The sequence below is a fragment of the Glycine max genome, chromosome 7, assembly GCF_000004515.6.
Source record: "Glycine max cultivar Williams 82 chromosome 7, Glycine_max_v4.0, whole genome shotgun sequence".
Taxonomy (NCBI): domain Eukaryota; kingdom Viridiplantae; phylum Streptophyta; class Magnoliopsida; order Fabales; family Fabaceae; genus Glycine; species Glycine max.
Genome location: NC_038243.2, coordinates 9,746,254 through 9,761,282, shown reverse-complemented (window position 1 = coordinate 9,761,282; position 15,029 = coordinate 9,746,254). Strand labels below are relative to the sequence as shown.

The following is a 15,029-nucleotide window of genomic DNA, read 5'->3' as shown; positions in this document are numbered from 1 at the left end:
CAAAGGCACTTCCTATATATACCCCCATTTTTTTTAAGTACATGCAAGTGTAAGATAAGCGTTTAAAAAGATAAAAATATGACTTTAAAGACTAATAAACATGAGAAGTGTAAGATAAGGATTTAAAAGGATAAATATAGTTACAAAAATATAAAAAGGGATATGTGGTGTACTTAGAAAATGGTGGCTATAGATAGCATTTGCTTTGTACAAATGGGTCAAAATTTAAAATTGCCATAACTTGAACCACACTATTCCTTGTGCAATTAGTTGTGACTTTTTTTCTTTTTTTTTATATGTAGACATTAGTTGTGGCTTTGGAGTTTAAGGATGATTTTGATAGATATGTTTCTGATCTCATGGTGTTGTTGCTCAGTCGGGCTAAAATCAAAGAAGTAAGAGGTTATTGTTTCATTGTAAATGCATTTTTCTAAATATACATTTCATTTTGAACTAATATAAACTTTTTTCGTTTTCTATAGACACTTATCCTATAGCAATCCAGAATTCAATGTATGGTTCTCAAATTTTTGTGAATACTGACATGAAAGAAATTTTGGAATTCAAGGGTCAGTTGGCCACTTCATAATACTTCCATCTATGTAGTGATTTAGTTATGAATATTTTAAAATTATTTATCAGTACATATGTTTACTTATTTCATAATTGATCCGACAAAACTAATAACGGTTCTGTGTATCCAAATAGGCAGTCAAATTTTGGGATCTTCAGTGTATTCTCTTGCAGATCGCTTTCTGCATAATGCCCAAGTGAAATGCTTTGATGAACCTAACCAATTGAAAAAGGTTTGAAATAATATTTGATACATTCGTTGGGTTTAAAATATTGTAATTCATTTTTATAATGAATCATTTTTGTTGTAGGACTGTATGCGTGTCATTGTAGCTACTATAAGCAAGTTGTTGGTAGCCAATAGGTAGATTTATGATAGGTGTCCCAAATGTAACAAAAAAATTGATGGAGAGGGTTCGTCATTTGTTGGTGTTGGGTGTGGTAATAAGAGTGCAAGTATAGTTGTAAAGTAAGTAAGTTGCATGTTGTAACATGTTCAAATAACAACTTGCAGCGATAACAATTTGACCATTCTACCTTTCTCCCTTTTTCTTACAAACCCTTCCCTACTCCTCTCTCACTTTTCCCTTCCTCTTTCACAACACACCCAATCCTTATTCTCATTTCTCCACCTCTTCTCTTCTCTCTTGTCTCCCACAAACCACCCAACTTGGTACCAATTTTTTTTTACATAACAGAATCACAATTCCATTTTTTTTTAATTTTTATAGAACACAACGAAATTGTTGTAAGCCATGCATATTGTGTTGTAAGTCATTTAATGTTTTTATTTGTAATGGAAAAATATTTAGTACTATTATTTGTATTCATTTGACACTTGGTAAAACCCTGATTAATGTTTTTATTCAGTTAATGTGGAATATAAAGTTTGCTAATTGTTGTAAGCATGCATATTGTGTTGCAAGTCATTTGATGAGATCCTTAATAATTTAATTATGACCAGTACACAAAAAATAACAATGAAAACATGTTTTCATTGTTGTTTTCTTTTTCACAAAAAAATTTACAAAATAAAAACATGTTTATGTTGTGCAGGTATATAACGGAAATGCATATCCATTTTGTAAAGTGCATTAGAAAAAGTATAACAACGGAAACATGTTTTCATTGTGAAAATAAGAGTGACAAAAAAATAGAACAACAAAAATATGTTTTCATTGTGTAACCATCAATGTTCAATCAAAACGTGTTTTGGTTTTAGAAATGGGAGTGAAAAAAATTTAATAGAAGAATCGAAATTCCATTGGACACTTATATAACTGAATGATGATTCTGTTATTAATTTTTTTTCACTCCCATTTGCAAAACTTAAAGTTTATGCCAAGGGACAATTTCAAAATACCACGAAAGGGCACTAACATGTGTAGCACCAATAGCAAATTAGGTAGTGCCCATAGCAATACCCAACTTGTAAACCTATGCGAACTTAAATGATATAGGCCCATTTATAATGTGAACTCAAGCTAATTGGTTCATGATAATTACCAAATGTATCTCATTTTATTCTTTTTGCCATTTAAATATTTTCCCCTTTCCTTTTGCTTTCACTTCTTCTTTCTTTTCTTATTCTCGGTAGTACTCTTTAAGGTTGTGCATAAAGAAACTAACTAAAAAATTAGCTGAAAATTAAAAAATTAATTGATAGTTAAAAGTTAAAAACTGAAAAAATTAATTTATTAAAGTGTAAGTGTTCAGTAAATGTAGCGATTAAAGTAACTGAAAAGTATAAAATGAAAAAAATAATTAAATTATAATTTATTTAAAAAGAATAATAAGAAAATTTAGTAAATATATTAAGAATAAAAATAAAAAAATAAAAAGTTAAAAGTGAACGTTTTAAAAAATATTATAAACTATTAAAAGATTTATTTATCTAACATTCAAATAAAATTTTTAATTAATAAAAAATTAGAAATCAAGTGAAATGTCTTCTCAAACAAAACCTAAATCTCTTATTTTGCTTTTCCTTCTCCTTCTTCAGCAACTTTCGCAAAACAAAATTGCAAGTGTTTTCTCTTTATTATGTCATGGATATGTGTTTTGAACTCAAAATAATAAGGACTGTCCATCGAAATGATATTATTATTTTAAAAAATTATATCGCAAGACAAAAGGCGAGACTCGGTGATTTATTGACTATCACAAGAATTTAACCTAATAATTAAAAAATAATGTGTGAAAAGTTACATTATTAGTATTCCAAGAAGACAAATGCTTGGTACTACAAATTCGTGTAGCACAAAATCTATATATAAAAACAACCACTTTTATTTTCCGCTTGTCAAAGTCGCTATTTTTTTTTTATATTTTTAATATTATATTTTCTAATAATACACAAACATTTGGATTTCGTAATCAGGCCGTGCAAAATACTTTCCTAACATAGCATCACTTTTCCAAAAAAAATCGAGATAACAAATACCACAAAAACATCCACACTTGAATTTTGCAAATCCCAATACATTGTAGATAAAATGAAGTGTAAAAAAGATACAATACAGAATACACATCCCAAACAAGCAACAGGATAGAGGGAAAAAGGTGTAATTTCAAAATAGAACAAATGGGTGAGTTGCATAAATATGGCTATGAAGAGATGGCTGGCTCAATTTAATTTTCCTTTTTCAGAACAACCCTTTAAAAATAGAGTTTCTCTTTGGTTTATATAACTACCATCCACCACAAAGAGAGGCTCTAGGGGGGAGCAAAACCAAAAACAAGAACAAGAACAACATCAACATCAAGTTTGGTTGGTGTTGTTTCATTTTCAAATAATCTCTCTCACCATGATGAATAACATGGCCTATCCCAACAAGGCCTTCTTCCTCTTTGTCATGTTCTTTTCTGCATCTCTTCACCTTGGCATGTTTGATACTTCTCTTGATCAGCTTCTGCCTGGCCTAGGACAAGGTGCGTTTCTACAAGATGCAAAATGCATGCAAAGGCTTCTTCCATGCCAAGAATACCTGAAATCTCCAAACAACCCTTCTCCGGCTTGTTGTGAGCCATTGAAGGAGATGCAAGAAAATAACACGCAATGTCTTTGCAATTTCGTTAACAGCACTACTCTATTTCAGTCCCTTGGTGGTTCCAAGGATGAGATCTTGAAGCTCCCCCAAGCTTGTGGCATCAATTTTGACCCTTCTAAGTGCAACAACACAGGAGGAGGAGGATCCCAAGGTAATAATAATAATAATAATAATAATAATAATAATAATAATAATAATAATAATAATTAATGATTTCTTTATTTCTTGTGCTTTGTATATGTATACTATAATTTTCATTGGTTTTAATTCTTTTTCTTCTTGCAAAAATCTATTATATAATTTGTAATGATTTGTTTGTCTGTTATTTTTCATCATGTCATGTCATGATATTTTTCTCCCTCCTCTTCTTTTCTCCATGGAGAAGAAAAGTTGTCATTTGTTGGAGATTGGAATTGGAATTGAGTTAGGTTGTCACGTTTTTTATATTTTTTGGTGAATTCAAGTTTTTCATTATTATACTTATTGTTTCGTTTTGAAATTATTCTTCCATTTTGATATTGATAGGTGATCGCTGAGTAATCCACGTCATTTTGCATGATATCCGAATAAACTTACTTATATGTGTTGCATTTTCCACATGTATACTCCTGAACAAGACAGAAGGCATGCAAAAATCTTATTAATCAAATTGATGAATCCTCCAGGGCAATAACATAAATCTCTTCTAAGCAAATATGAAATTTGTTAATATAAGTCCCCCTCACTAATAATGCATGTATCTTGGAATGTCTATTGGATTGTCTTTGTTAATGACCTATTTTTCTATAAATAAATAATAATCATCAAATATAATAGGTTTGTTGATTTTTATATTAATTATTTTAAAAATTACAAGTGATAATTTCAAATTGATAGGAGGTGCAGAATGTGCTTAATAAATTTCAATATCTTTACCTTTCCTTAAAATTTTGCATTTGAATTGCATCAATGGTCTGGTCTAACTTTAAACTTGTTTTGTTTCTTTTCATTGTAGAACAAAGCTCAACAGCAGCATCAGAAGGTAAATCATCACCAACCCATGTGTGCTAATGTTCACATAGGAGAAAAATTTTTAATTAATAAGAACTCATAAAACATTGAAAATATATTAAGAATTTCATTCAATAAGTTAAAAACGAAATTAATTCAGAATAAATTCATCTGTTAATAATAAGCTTTGAACTATTTGTTAATCAACATGCTACTTCAACCTAGAGATCGATGCAAATGGAAAAGTTTGTTATCCTAGTTATGCTTGAAGCAATATTTTTATGAACAAGTCTGAGTAATGTGATAACTAATACTATATTTACTGCTTCTAGGTGAATATGCTGTATCTGAAGAGGAAACTTCTGAATCAACAAGTTCAACAAAAATGATTACGCCACATGGAATCATTTATTTTGGTGTACCTGGTTTTGTTGCATTGTTGACAGCTCTAGTATTTTCTTCATACTAGGCCTATGTACGAGTTTGCTTACTGTTGAAATTTATGTCTTGGTTCTGCGAATTTTCATGTGATCATTACAGAATGAGTAAAGAACATGTTCCCAGAACTCTCTATAGTGCAAAGCATTTTGAATTTTAATTTTGCAGTGGCAGATATATTTAGGGTCATCATTCACCTGATTCATCAAATTCAATTTATATTGAGTAAATTCTTTTGGAAGATTTGTTCATTCCTATGTCTGTACACATATAGTTCCTTTGTTTATTTATTTATTTTTATTTCTTTGGCTCTATATCTGAGTTGGAATGGTGATAGTATATCGCTGATAATGGCGCAGCCAGTAGTGTAAATTGCCAAAGCACATCTTTTCTCTAAAGAGGGATTTTATTTAATTTGTAGAGCACTTTTTCATAAATTTACAATTAAAAGAGATAAAAAAAAGAGAAAAAGAGTAATATAATAGAGAGAATTGAAATATGCTATAAAAAAAGAGAGAGAAATATAGGGATAAAAAAATATATAAAACAACGCCATATTAATATATTTTAGTAAATATTAATCAATATTCATTTAAATCGATGATATCTCACAAAATAATATCATTCATAACTCGTTAATTGAATAAAATGTAAATTGTTTTAGATCATATTTATTTTTCATGTATAGGATAAAAATAGTAACTAGTAAGAGAATCGAGATTCTAATCACATATATAAACATAATTATCTATTAACTATACTAAAAGTTATAATTTTTTTCTTAATCCTTCCTATTGGTATTTTAATTATAATTACTGACGACATATATAGTTTCTCACGATTTTCTTAAAACGAAAGAAAAGAGTGGAGCATGTTTTAATTTCAGATGAGAAGGTTTGGAAATCATTTAATAAAAAAGAAAAGAGAAGATGTAAAATAATATTTTTGGGTAATTTCTAATAAATTTCAGTGATGCATTTCTCTAGTAAAAAATAATTCAAAAGGAATAAATTAATTATTTTTTATTTTTATTTTCAAATAAAACGTAAAGTATGCAATGCAACTTAATGTCCAGAGCTGAAGGTCCACCGAAGCTAAAGGTGCTTCCACACGCAGCAGATTTTACCTCCATAAACCCTTCGTTCTTCTTCGTCTCCCTTTGCTTCTCTCACTTCCCATGTCTGAGTGGCTTCGACGCCTTCCCTCGCCAGAATGCTAACACATCTCCGCCGCGCGGCTGCCGCATGCGGTGGTGCTACCTCCGACCACTTCCTCGCTCTCAGGCAGTTCAGCTCCGCCGTCGTCGCCGTTTCCTCCGTGTCTGATTCCGATCCAACACTTCCCTCTTCTTCCGATTCACAGAGTAAGTGCTGATTCCTGTTCCTTCGATCGATTCTCCATCTGGGTCAATCTTGGTTTTTGCAATACTTAAGTCCCTCTTCATAAAAATTCAATCTTTTATTTTATTGTCATTTATTTTATTATTTTTATTTTTTGTATTTTGTTTTGGGTATGAAAGGAAAAGCATCTAGATGGTTGCTATTTCTACCTGGGGCAATCACATTTGGCCTTGGGACTTGGCAGATTGGTAGAAGAGAAGAAAAGGTGTGTGTCTTTTTGGCATTGAATTCATAATAATTAGGAATCTGTTTTGTTTTTCTTCACATAATAATTTGTTCTCATAATCTCACTTGTAGAATTTTGAACCGTTGATTTTGATGAAATAGGGGGAGGGAATAGGAGGGAGGAAAGGAATGATGTTGATTGATACTATGTGAATGATGGAAGAGAAGATTATGTGAAACGTGAAAGTAACATCACCCTAATAATTATACTTGTATTGCTTTTGCAACAAGGTGTTTGTAAGTGAATGGGGGGTATATAACAATGTGCTTTGTGATGAGGATCAAGAAAAAGAACTACAGTCTACAAGCTTGGTGGATTGTGGTCTTAAATGTGATCTGTGGTGCTATTGTAATTTTTTTTTTTGTATATGTTACAATTTGTGAACTTTCTCTGAACTAACATGGCTTAAAACGTGTATTATTATTTGTGACTGTCAAAATTTTGAGACTTTGAATCAATTTCTGTTGACATTAGTGATCTAGGTAACTTCAAAAAATATGATGCATCTAGGTGATATAATGTTTTCTCATTTTCCTCTTCATGTTTTGAATTTAGTAATATTTCATCTGAGAATGTCACTCATTTCTTAAGTCTTAACCATTTAGGAGATTTCTAATCGAAGGCTTATTGCTTATATTGTGGAATGGATTATTGCCTTCATTTCCATCTCTATGATACATGGATGACTTGAATACACGATGTTATAAGAATTTCATTACAATCAAACATTATTAGTTTACTAATAGATGGAGTATTTTGTTGTAAAGATTTGGAAAAAAGTTTTGGGGATTGAGTTTATTTTATCTGAACTCATGCGATTCCATGTTTGGATATTTGCTGTGCATATCAGCTAATTGAAAATTTCTTCCATCTTTCAATGTTGCAGATTAAAATGTTGGAATATCGAGAGAAGAGGTTGCAAATGGAACCATTAAAATTCAGTAGTGCTTATTCATCAGATGAGGAATTAGATTCTCTGGAATTTAGGAAGGTGGTGTGCAAAGGATATTTTGATGATAAAAAATCAGTCTATGTGGGACCACGTTCAAGAAGTATTTCAGGAGTCACTGAAAATGGCTACTATATTATAACACCTCTTATGCCAGTTCCCAATTGTCCTGACAGGTAAACATAAACGTTAATAGCTTTGTCAATGAAAGTAATAGATTAAGTCATGAGAAACTTCTAGTCTCTTGCATTACCCTTTTTGTTTATTTTTAGGGCTTAAATTTCATTAAATGTGAGTGTAAAATTCTATACAGAACAAGAAAGTAGAAGGTCAAGCATCATTAATTAGAGTTGTTAAGGCTTTCATTTCAGTTATCTTCTAGATAGGTTGTGCTGCATTGTTACTTGTACTGTAAAACTATTTACGCATTCTGGATTGAAAATTTCCCTCATAATTACCTCCTGTTTTTGACACCATTTGATAAAATGATGAGTTTTCTGTTAAACTAATGTTAGTTGATATTGAAAGTGTTGCTCATTATATTCAATATTACTATTTATCAAAAGGAATTAAATCTTCATGTACGGAATGAACTTTAAGATTTTACTTTTGGTAATGATTATTAACTTATTGTTGCCCATTATGTATGTTTCATGTCGGTGTCTTTTCTTTTCATCAATATAATTATCCATGTGCAATGTGTTTACTGTGTCTGGCTAATCTTTGTTGAGCTTTTGAGGGCTTAGAATATCTTGGATTTATTTCATCGATTCATAAGCTTTAAGTCCTAATTTTTCTAAGCTATGTTGTCTATGATATTATCAAGTCAACCGTAGTTTTTTTCTTGGTCATAAGCAATCAATTGCTAGTTTTGAATACTACCCTGCCACTGGTTTAATAGATAAGTTACATTATTTGTTCTGAGTTTCTTCAATTTTTATATTGTGTATTGTTTCTTCCAGTGTAAGCATTCCAATTTTAGTCAACAGAGGGTGGGTTCCACGTAGTTGGAAAGACAAATTTTTAGAGGCTTCACAAGATGAAGATTTGGAAGATGCTCTTCCTTCCCCTTCTCACGTTGATGGAAGTAAATCTTGGTGGAGATTTTGGTCTAAAAAGCCTGTTATTGAGGTTGCCTCTCCCCCCAATCATATCCATATCCATATCCATATCTTGTTTAATGCAGAAAAAAAATTAAATTTGAACTTCTCTCGTGTAACTTACAGGATCAGGTTGCATCTGTTACACCTATAGAAGTTGTTGGCGTAGTTCGTGGAAGTGAGAAGCCAAGCATATTTGTCCCGGCGAATGACCCTGGGTCTTCCCAGTGGTTCTATGTTGATGTTCCTGGCATAGCTCGTGCTTGTGGCCTTCCAGAAAATACCATCTATTTTGAAGATACTAACGAAAATGTGAATCCAAGTAATCCTTACCCTGTGCCCAAGGATGTGAATACCTTGATTCGAAGTTCAGTCATGCCTAGGGACCACCTAAACTATACATTGACATGGTATGCAACTTAATTTTCTCTCCTCATTGGATATTGATGCATTTTTGGGTCAAATTAAAAATTGATTTATATATATTGTTATTGTATTATTGGTGCATACCAGCTTTTCTATATTTGATTGCGATATCATGGGTTTTGCAATAATGCTTAGGTTACCACTGAATGATACCACTAATAGAGTAACAGTATATGATTGAAAATCAACTAAATATTAATCAAAGCAAACCCCATCCATCCTTTCTTGATTGTAAGTGCTATTAATTATGATATTTCAGTGCTTATCTGGTGACATAAACTATTATTCTGTCATTATTTTAGAGATTCAGATAAGTTGGCCCATTCAAACTTATTTTTCTTCTCTCCCTATCACCTGTTCTGTTCATTGTTATCTGTTAAATGTCATAGTTTTTTGTATAATTGTATTCTTCTCTTTTTTGGTAGGGCCTTTTGTCTGTGTGTCTACCCACTTATAACTAGAATTTACTTGTGGAAATTAAGATTAACATAAGAAATAAGGTTTTCAATGTGAAGGCAATGAAAATATGCAGCTTTCTATTAAATTGAGCCTCTAATGATGAGGTTGAAGAATCTTTCTTACAATTTTCCATTTGTATATTGGTCAGGTATTCTCTTTCTGCAGCAGTTACATTTATGGCTTTTAAGAGACTTAGACAGAAAAATAAGCGGAGATGGCAAAGTCGGAGATAGCAAAGTCATTTTGTTGCCTGTTATAGTTGAAATTTATGGACACATACTCCCTCATTTGGCATCTTGATACATCTATCTATCTATCTCCTTGGAGCATTGTCTTCCCAATCTTTTCTTCAAATCTCAACTTTCAAGCAATTTAGTCATTCAAGTGAAGTCCTCCTTGCAAGTTATCCTCACCTCAAAAACACTTATAAAATGAATGTGGGGTGATATTTTTTGTGCAACAAAACCATGTTTAGAATTTTGATGTCAAGGGGATGAAGATGCCATTTTTTTTTTGTCTAGAAGGTCGATTTTTTTGTTGAAAAAGCAACTAGTGTTAGTAGTTATATTTGGATTGTTTGTAAGGTTCAGAAGTTGTGACTTGTGAGTATACTACAAATCTTATTGACTCATGGTTATTGGTTCCACTAGGTCCCGTTCAGAGTGGTTGTGAGTTTCCCGTTTTCAATTGTGAAATGTAATTTTAAAAACAAAATGTGTTTGAATAAAATGGGGTTGAGTTGATTTTGTGATTATTGTTTTTAGTTTTACCCTAACTCCTCACACTTTCCCTCATGGTCATCTCTCTCTTATACGTTTGTCGGTGGAAAACCTGTGGCTGAAATCGTTTGGTGTTTCTGGTATGCTATTTTTGTTTTTTTATTTTCAGTGCTTCTCCTATTTGCATTTGGCTTCACCGTCTCTATTCTCTGTTTACCTTGTTCTCCTATTTCCTGTTTTTATTTTCATACTTTCAATTAGGGCTTTGAATCGTGGTCGTTGCTGTGATCTTAACTCCTGTAAATTTCGTGACAAATAAAACAAAACCTTTTTCAATTTTGTGATTTTGACGCTACCATGGTAATTCTCGAATGCGCCGTTCCCACGGGCCCCTTTTCCTTAATAAAATAGCACTTATATTATTATAAACTCAAATAATTAATTTTCAATTAGCCCACCGTTTTCCCTTTCTGCCAAAGGTGTGCGTAAAATTTTGAGAAAGCCAATTAGGCTAAATGGATAATGCAGGGACATTTTCAGTTTTTTCTTTTTCTCGGAATGGGGGTTGCTTTGAGGATCTGGGTATGAGCTAATGCACATGGGAATATCCTATCTATTTCATTATGTCTTTGTAGTGAGTGATTTAATGTACAGGGAAATTTGGAAGGTTCATATGCAACTTGGTGCCTATTTTCTGTGGCTTACAGAGGTTGCAAGATATGTCTTCATAGTTTATGTTGAAAGATATGTTTCTAGTGTAGAAGTGCAACATAGTTAGCATTTTTTAGTCTTTGGTACACTGACTATTTCGAGTTTGATAGAAAAGTTATGTTAAAATTCAATTTGATGTCATTTCTTGGGGTGGCATTTGTGACAATACCAAGCACTTTTTGGCTTAGAGTAGTGCCACGACAATCGAGATGGTCCGCATATGGTTTTGCTTTGTGCCCAAAAATTGCTTGAAAGTCCTTGCATATCTTGTCTTCGAGTTCAAAGTTGAATGTATGCATGTTAATGTTTGTGTAAGATGCATGATAGGAACAAATATTATGTACTACTACGTGCCCTGCATGCTATTCACGTGAATTTTTTTGCTGGTTCAGAGTCACTAAATGCAAGATAGGAACAAATAAAAAAATAGTGTTTTCCTTTTGAAATCATTTGTTCTAATTCTGTCTTTTTTAAATCCTTTAACATTATTTTTTAATCCTTATGAAATCACATGTAAGCAATCTTTTTATATATTTCTTTTTATTGTATATATGTTGAAGTATCTAATAAATTTCCGATATTTCTTTCTTAAATCCTTAACATTAGTTCTACTACTTCTTACTTCTTTTTTATATTATTTTTTTATTTGTTTGTCTATTTTTTTTATATTGTACGATCTTGGAGCAAGAATATTTGACTTATTTTTATCTATTTTTAATTTTCAACAACTTTTTAAAAACTAAAAACCAAAATAAATTCAAACTGAAAACTTAACAAAAAATAATTTTGATTTTTAAAAATTTCTAGACTAAAGACGAAAAATTACTCCTAATATGACCTTAATAAAAGATAATCCGGATGGAGCTCTTGAAGAGAAACTCCACAGTAATTTGGAAGTTGTTTGGAAAGTGTTCATGTTTTTATTTTTAAAATCTATTTTATAAAAATATTTTTAAAATGAATAAACAGTCAATCTTGTATTTGAAATATTATTATTCCTTTAAAGTAGTTCTTAAAGTAAGAAAACTATTCAAATAATTTTTGGAGTACTAAATATATATCACTTTAGTCCTTAAGTTGATGTACTTGAGTAAATTTTAAGGATCAATAGTTTAAAGGATTTTTAAATATTTGGAGGATTATATATGTTTTTTGGATCAGATGCAATTGGTTGAGTTCATGGGCTATATATTGACTTTTGATCATTCCTCAAGCAGCTTAATATGGACTCTTCTATATCTATCTAATAAAAGAGAAGGCCAATGAAAAGTCAATTATGCTCATGCCTAAAATTTTGACATGTGACACATTTCCTGGTTTTTGGGGCTTTTTGCCCCTCCATTTCCCCATGTTGCTTCTCCGACGTGTCTTGCTGCCCAACGTTTTCCGATCATTGTCGTTGTGCCCGTGCACTGCGCTACGTCCCGTCTATCTTTTACTTCTTCGGTTTGGTGCTTTGTATCATGCTTTATCTCTTTCCTTTTCAGTTTGGTTCCTTCTTAAGTTCTGTTCCCTCAGTTCTTCACTTTCTCTTTGCTTCGTTCTTCACTTCAGTTACCACGAGTCAAGGTGTGAGTTTTTAAGTTTGTTATGCATATTTAGTTCTTTATTTTGTGTTTTTTGCTTCTTTGCTGACTTTCATGGTTTGTTTTTGGGTCAGTTCCCTTTGTTTTCTAGTTTGCCTTTGTTGAAGAGTTATGCATTCTTGCGTTTGGTTTCTTATTTATTGTTCACAGTTGCAACTGCATCTCTTTTTTTTGCCTGTTATGTATCTTTAGTTCTTTATTTCATGTTTTTTGCTTCTTTGCTTCATCTCTTTTTTTCGCCTGTTTAGTTCTTTATTTTGTGTTTTTTGCTTCTTTGTTGACTTTCGTGGTTTGTTTTTGGGTCAGTTCCCTTTGTTTTTCAGTTTGCCTTTGCTTTGTTGTTCACTTTGGTTACCAGGAGTCAAGGTAATACTTTTCCACTGACATTGTTGAATAGTTATGCATGCTTACGTTTGGTTTCTTACTTATTGTTCACAGTTGCAACTGCATGTCTTTTTTTCTCCTGTTATGTATCTTTGGTTCTTTATTTCATTTTTTTTCTTCTTTGCTAACTTTCCTGCTTTGTTTTTTTTTTTTCAGCTCCCTTTGTTTCCCAGTTTGCCTTTGCTTCATTGTTCACTTTGGTTACCAGGAGTCAAGGTAATACTTTTTCACTAACATTGGTGAATAGTTATGCATTCTTGCATTTGGTTTCTTACCCATTGTTCATTGTTCATACAGTTAAGGTGTTATTTTTTTCCCTGGTATACATGTGTAGTTCTTAGTTTACTTTTGCATGGACATTGGCTCATATTTATGCATGCTTGCGTTTTGTTTCTTGATCATTGTTATCACTTGCAAGTCCATGTTACACTTTTGCAGGGACATTGGCTCATATTTATGCATTTTTGCATTTTGTTACTTGCTGATTGTTAACACTTGCAACTGCATGTCTGGTTCCTAACTGATCAACTGATTTTTTGGTTTTTCGTGTTCATGCTTTCCCATTTACTAGATCATTGAGTAAGAAGCATACAATTTTATGCAGCGTTTTGTTTCTTGCTCATTGTTGTCACTTGCAAGTCCATGTTACACTTTTGCACGGACATTGGCTTATATTTATGCATGTTTGCGTTTTGTTTATTGGTCATTGTTAACACTTGCAACTGCATGTTTGGTTCCTAACTGATCAACTGACTTTTTGGTTTGTCGTGGTCATGCTTTCAAATTTACTAGATCATCGAGTAAGAAGCATATAGTTTTATGCAGAATTATGGCACGTATTCCGGATAAGATAAAGTCCATTAATGGATAAAAAAAACCCTTAAACTTGCTGTAAGGATCAATGATATTTGGTTTGTTGGGACTCCCATCAAGTCTGAACAAGCTAAAATGGTCATAATTGATTATGATGTATGGTTTTATTTTGTTTATCTGTTTGGTTATCAACCATTTAACCAATTACTTATATACTTTGGCTATTATAGGGAGATGAAATCCATGTTGTTTGTAAGCAAGATCAGCTAAAGTCTTGGAAGGCTTATTTGAAGGAAAATTGTACTTATGTCATGCATAATTTTAAAGTCGTGAAGAATGATGGTCAATTCAGAGTTTGTGACCATCAATATAAATTAGCTTTTACTAGAGTTACTGTTGTTAGGCAATTCGATTTGGATGGTCTTCCTTTTAAAAATTTCAAATTTGTTGAATTTGCCAATGTCATTGCTGGCCGCTTCCAACCTGGGCTGTTGGTTGGTAAGTTCAGCTGCAATTTGTCCAATGACTTTGTTCACAAAATTTAAGCCTTTTTAAATGACATGCCTTTATTTTCTGCTTTCTTAAGACATTATTGGCGTCGTTGATGAGGTCGTCTTTCACCAAGTGTCATAAAAAAGTACAAGGGTTGTTTTTAAACTCAAGGACTTGAGGTTATGTAGTACAATTTACCTTTTTGTTTTCTATGTATTCAATGATTATAAACTGACACTATCATCACTGTTTGTTTGCCATAGTGGCCAATTGCTATCTTGCACTCTCTGGGAAAATTATTGCTTGCAGTTCTTAGACTACTTGAATGAGGTTGAAAATGATGCCCCAATGATTGTTCTCTTGACCCACGCCAGAATTAAAGAAGGACAAGGTATAGTCTCATGTTAAATTTGTCAATTCTGGTGCTTATTAAATGGCATCTGATGTTTCTGTTTGTCACAACTACAGGATCCTATCCACCCTCAGTCAATAATTCGTTGAAGGCCTCAAAATTATTGATCAATGAATCGATGGTTGAAATTCAAGAATTCAGTTAGAGGTATTTTGGTCATGGTGCTGGTTCTGTATTTATAACCTTCCTGAATTACATATGTTGATTATTTTTTCCTACCTTTTCGTATTTATTCTATTTGTGTAGGCTTTTAGAATTAGGCATTGAAGTCTGGTCAGTTTTGACACCTCGTGGTCAAGGG

General features: G+C 32.1%; 2 protein-coding genes across 2 annotated transcripts; both read left to right on the top strand.

The window, feature by feature from the left end:
* The first annotated feature begins 3,290 nt into the window (after positions 1-3,290).
* Positions 3,291-5,225, top strand: LOC100305582 (uncharacterized). Its single transcript, NM_001250499.2, is given in 3 exon segments — positions 3,291-3,774; positions 4,618-4,644; positions 4,946-5,225. Coding segments are annotated over 3 exon segments (558 nt in total). The 5' UTR covers positions 3,291-3,380; the 3' UTR covers positions 5,083-5,225.
* A 900-nt stretch (positions 5,226-6,125) lies between these two features.
* Positions 6,126-10,362, top strand: LOC100776773 (surfeit locus protein 1). The gene is made up of 6 exons (XM_003528934.4): positions 6,126-6,414; positions 6,571-6,656; positions 7,564-7,802; positions 8,589-8,757; positions 8,853-9,136; positions 9,760-10,362. Exons 1-6 carry the CDS (start codon positions 6,264-6,266, stop codon positions 9,842-9,844), a joined length of 1,014 nt encoding a protein of 337 aa, XP_003528982.1. The 5' UTR covers positions 6,126-6,263; the 3' UTR covers positions 9,845-10,362.
* Positions 10,363-15,029: the final 4,667 nt, after the last annotated feature.

What these genes read in the sequence shown, in the direction of transcription:
- LOC100776773 (XM_003528934.4), top strand. Translation starts at nt 6,264, where the DNA reads ATGCTAACACATCTCCGCCGCGCGGCTGCCGCATGCGGTGGTGCTACC. An exon ending in GTTCCCAATTGTCCTGACAG is followed by an intron (nt 7,803 to 8,588) that starts GTAAACATAAAC and finishes TGTTTCTTCCAG; the next exon opens with TGTAAGCATTCCAATTTTAG. An exon ending in CTAAACTATACATTGACATG is followed by an intron (nt 9,137 to 9,759) that starts GTATGCAACTTA and finishes TATATTGGTCAG; the next exon opens with GTATTCTCTTTCTGCAGCAG.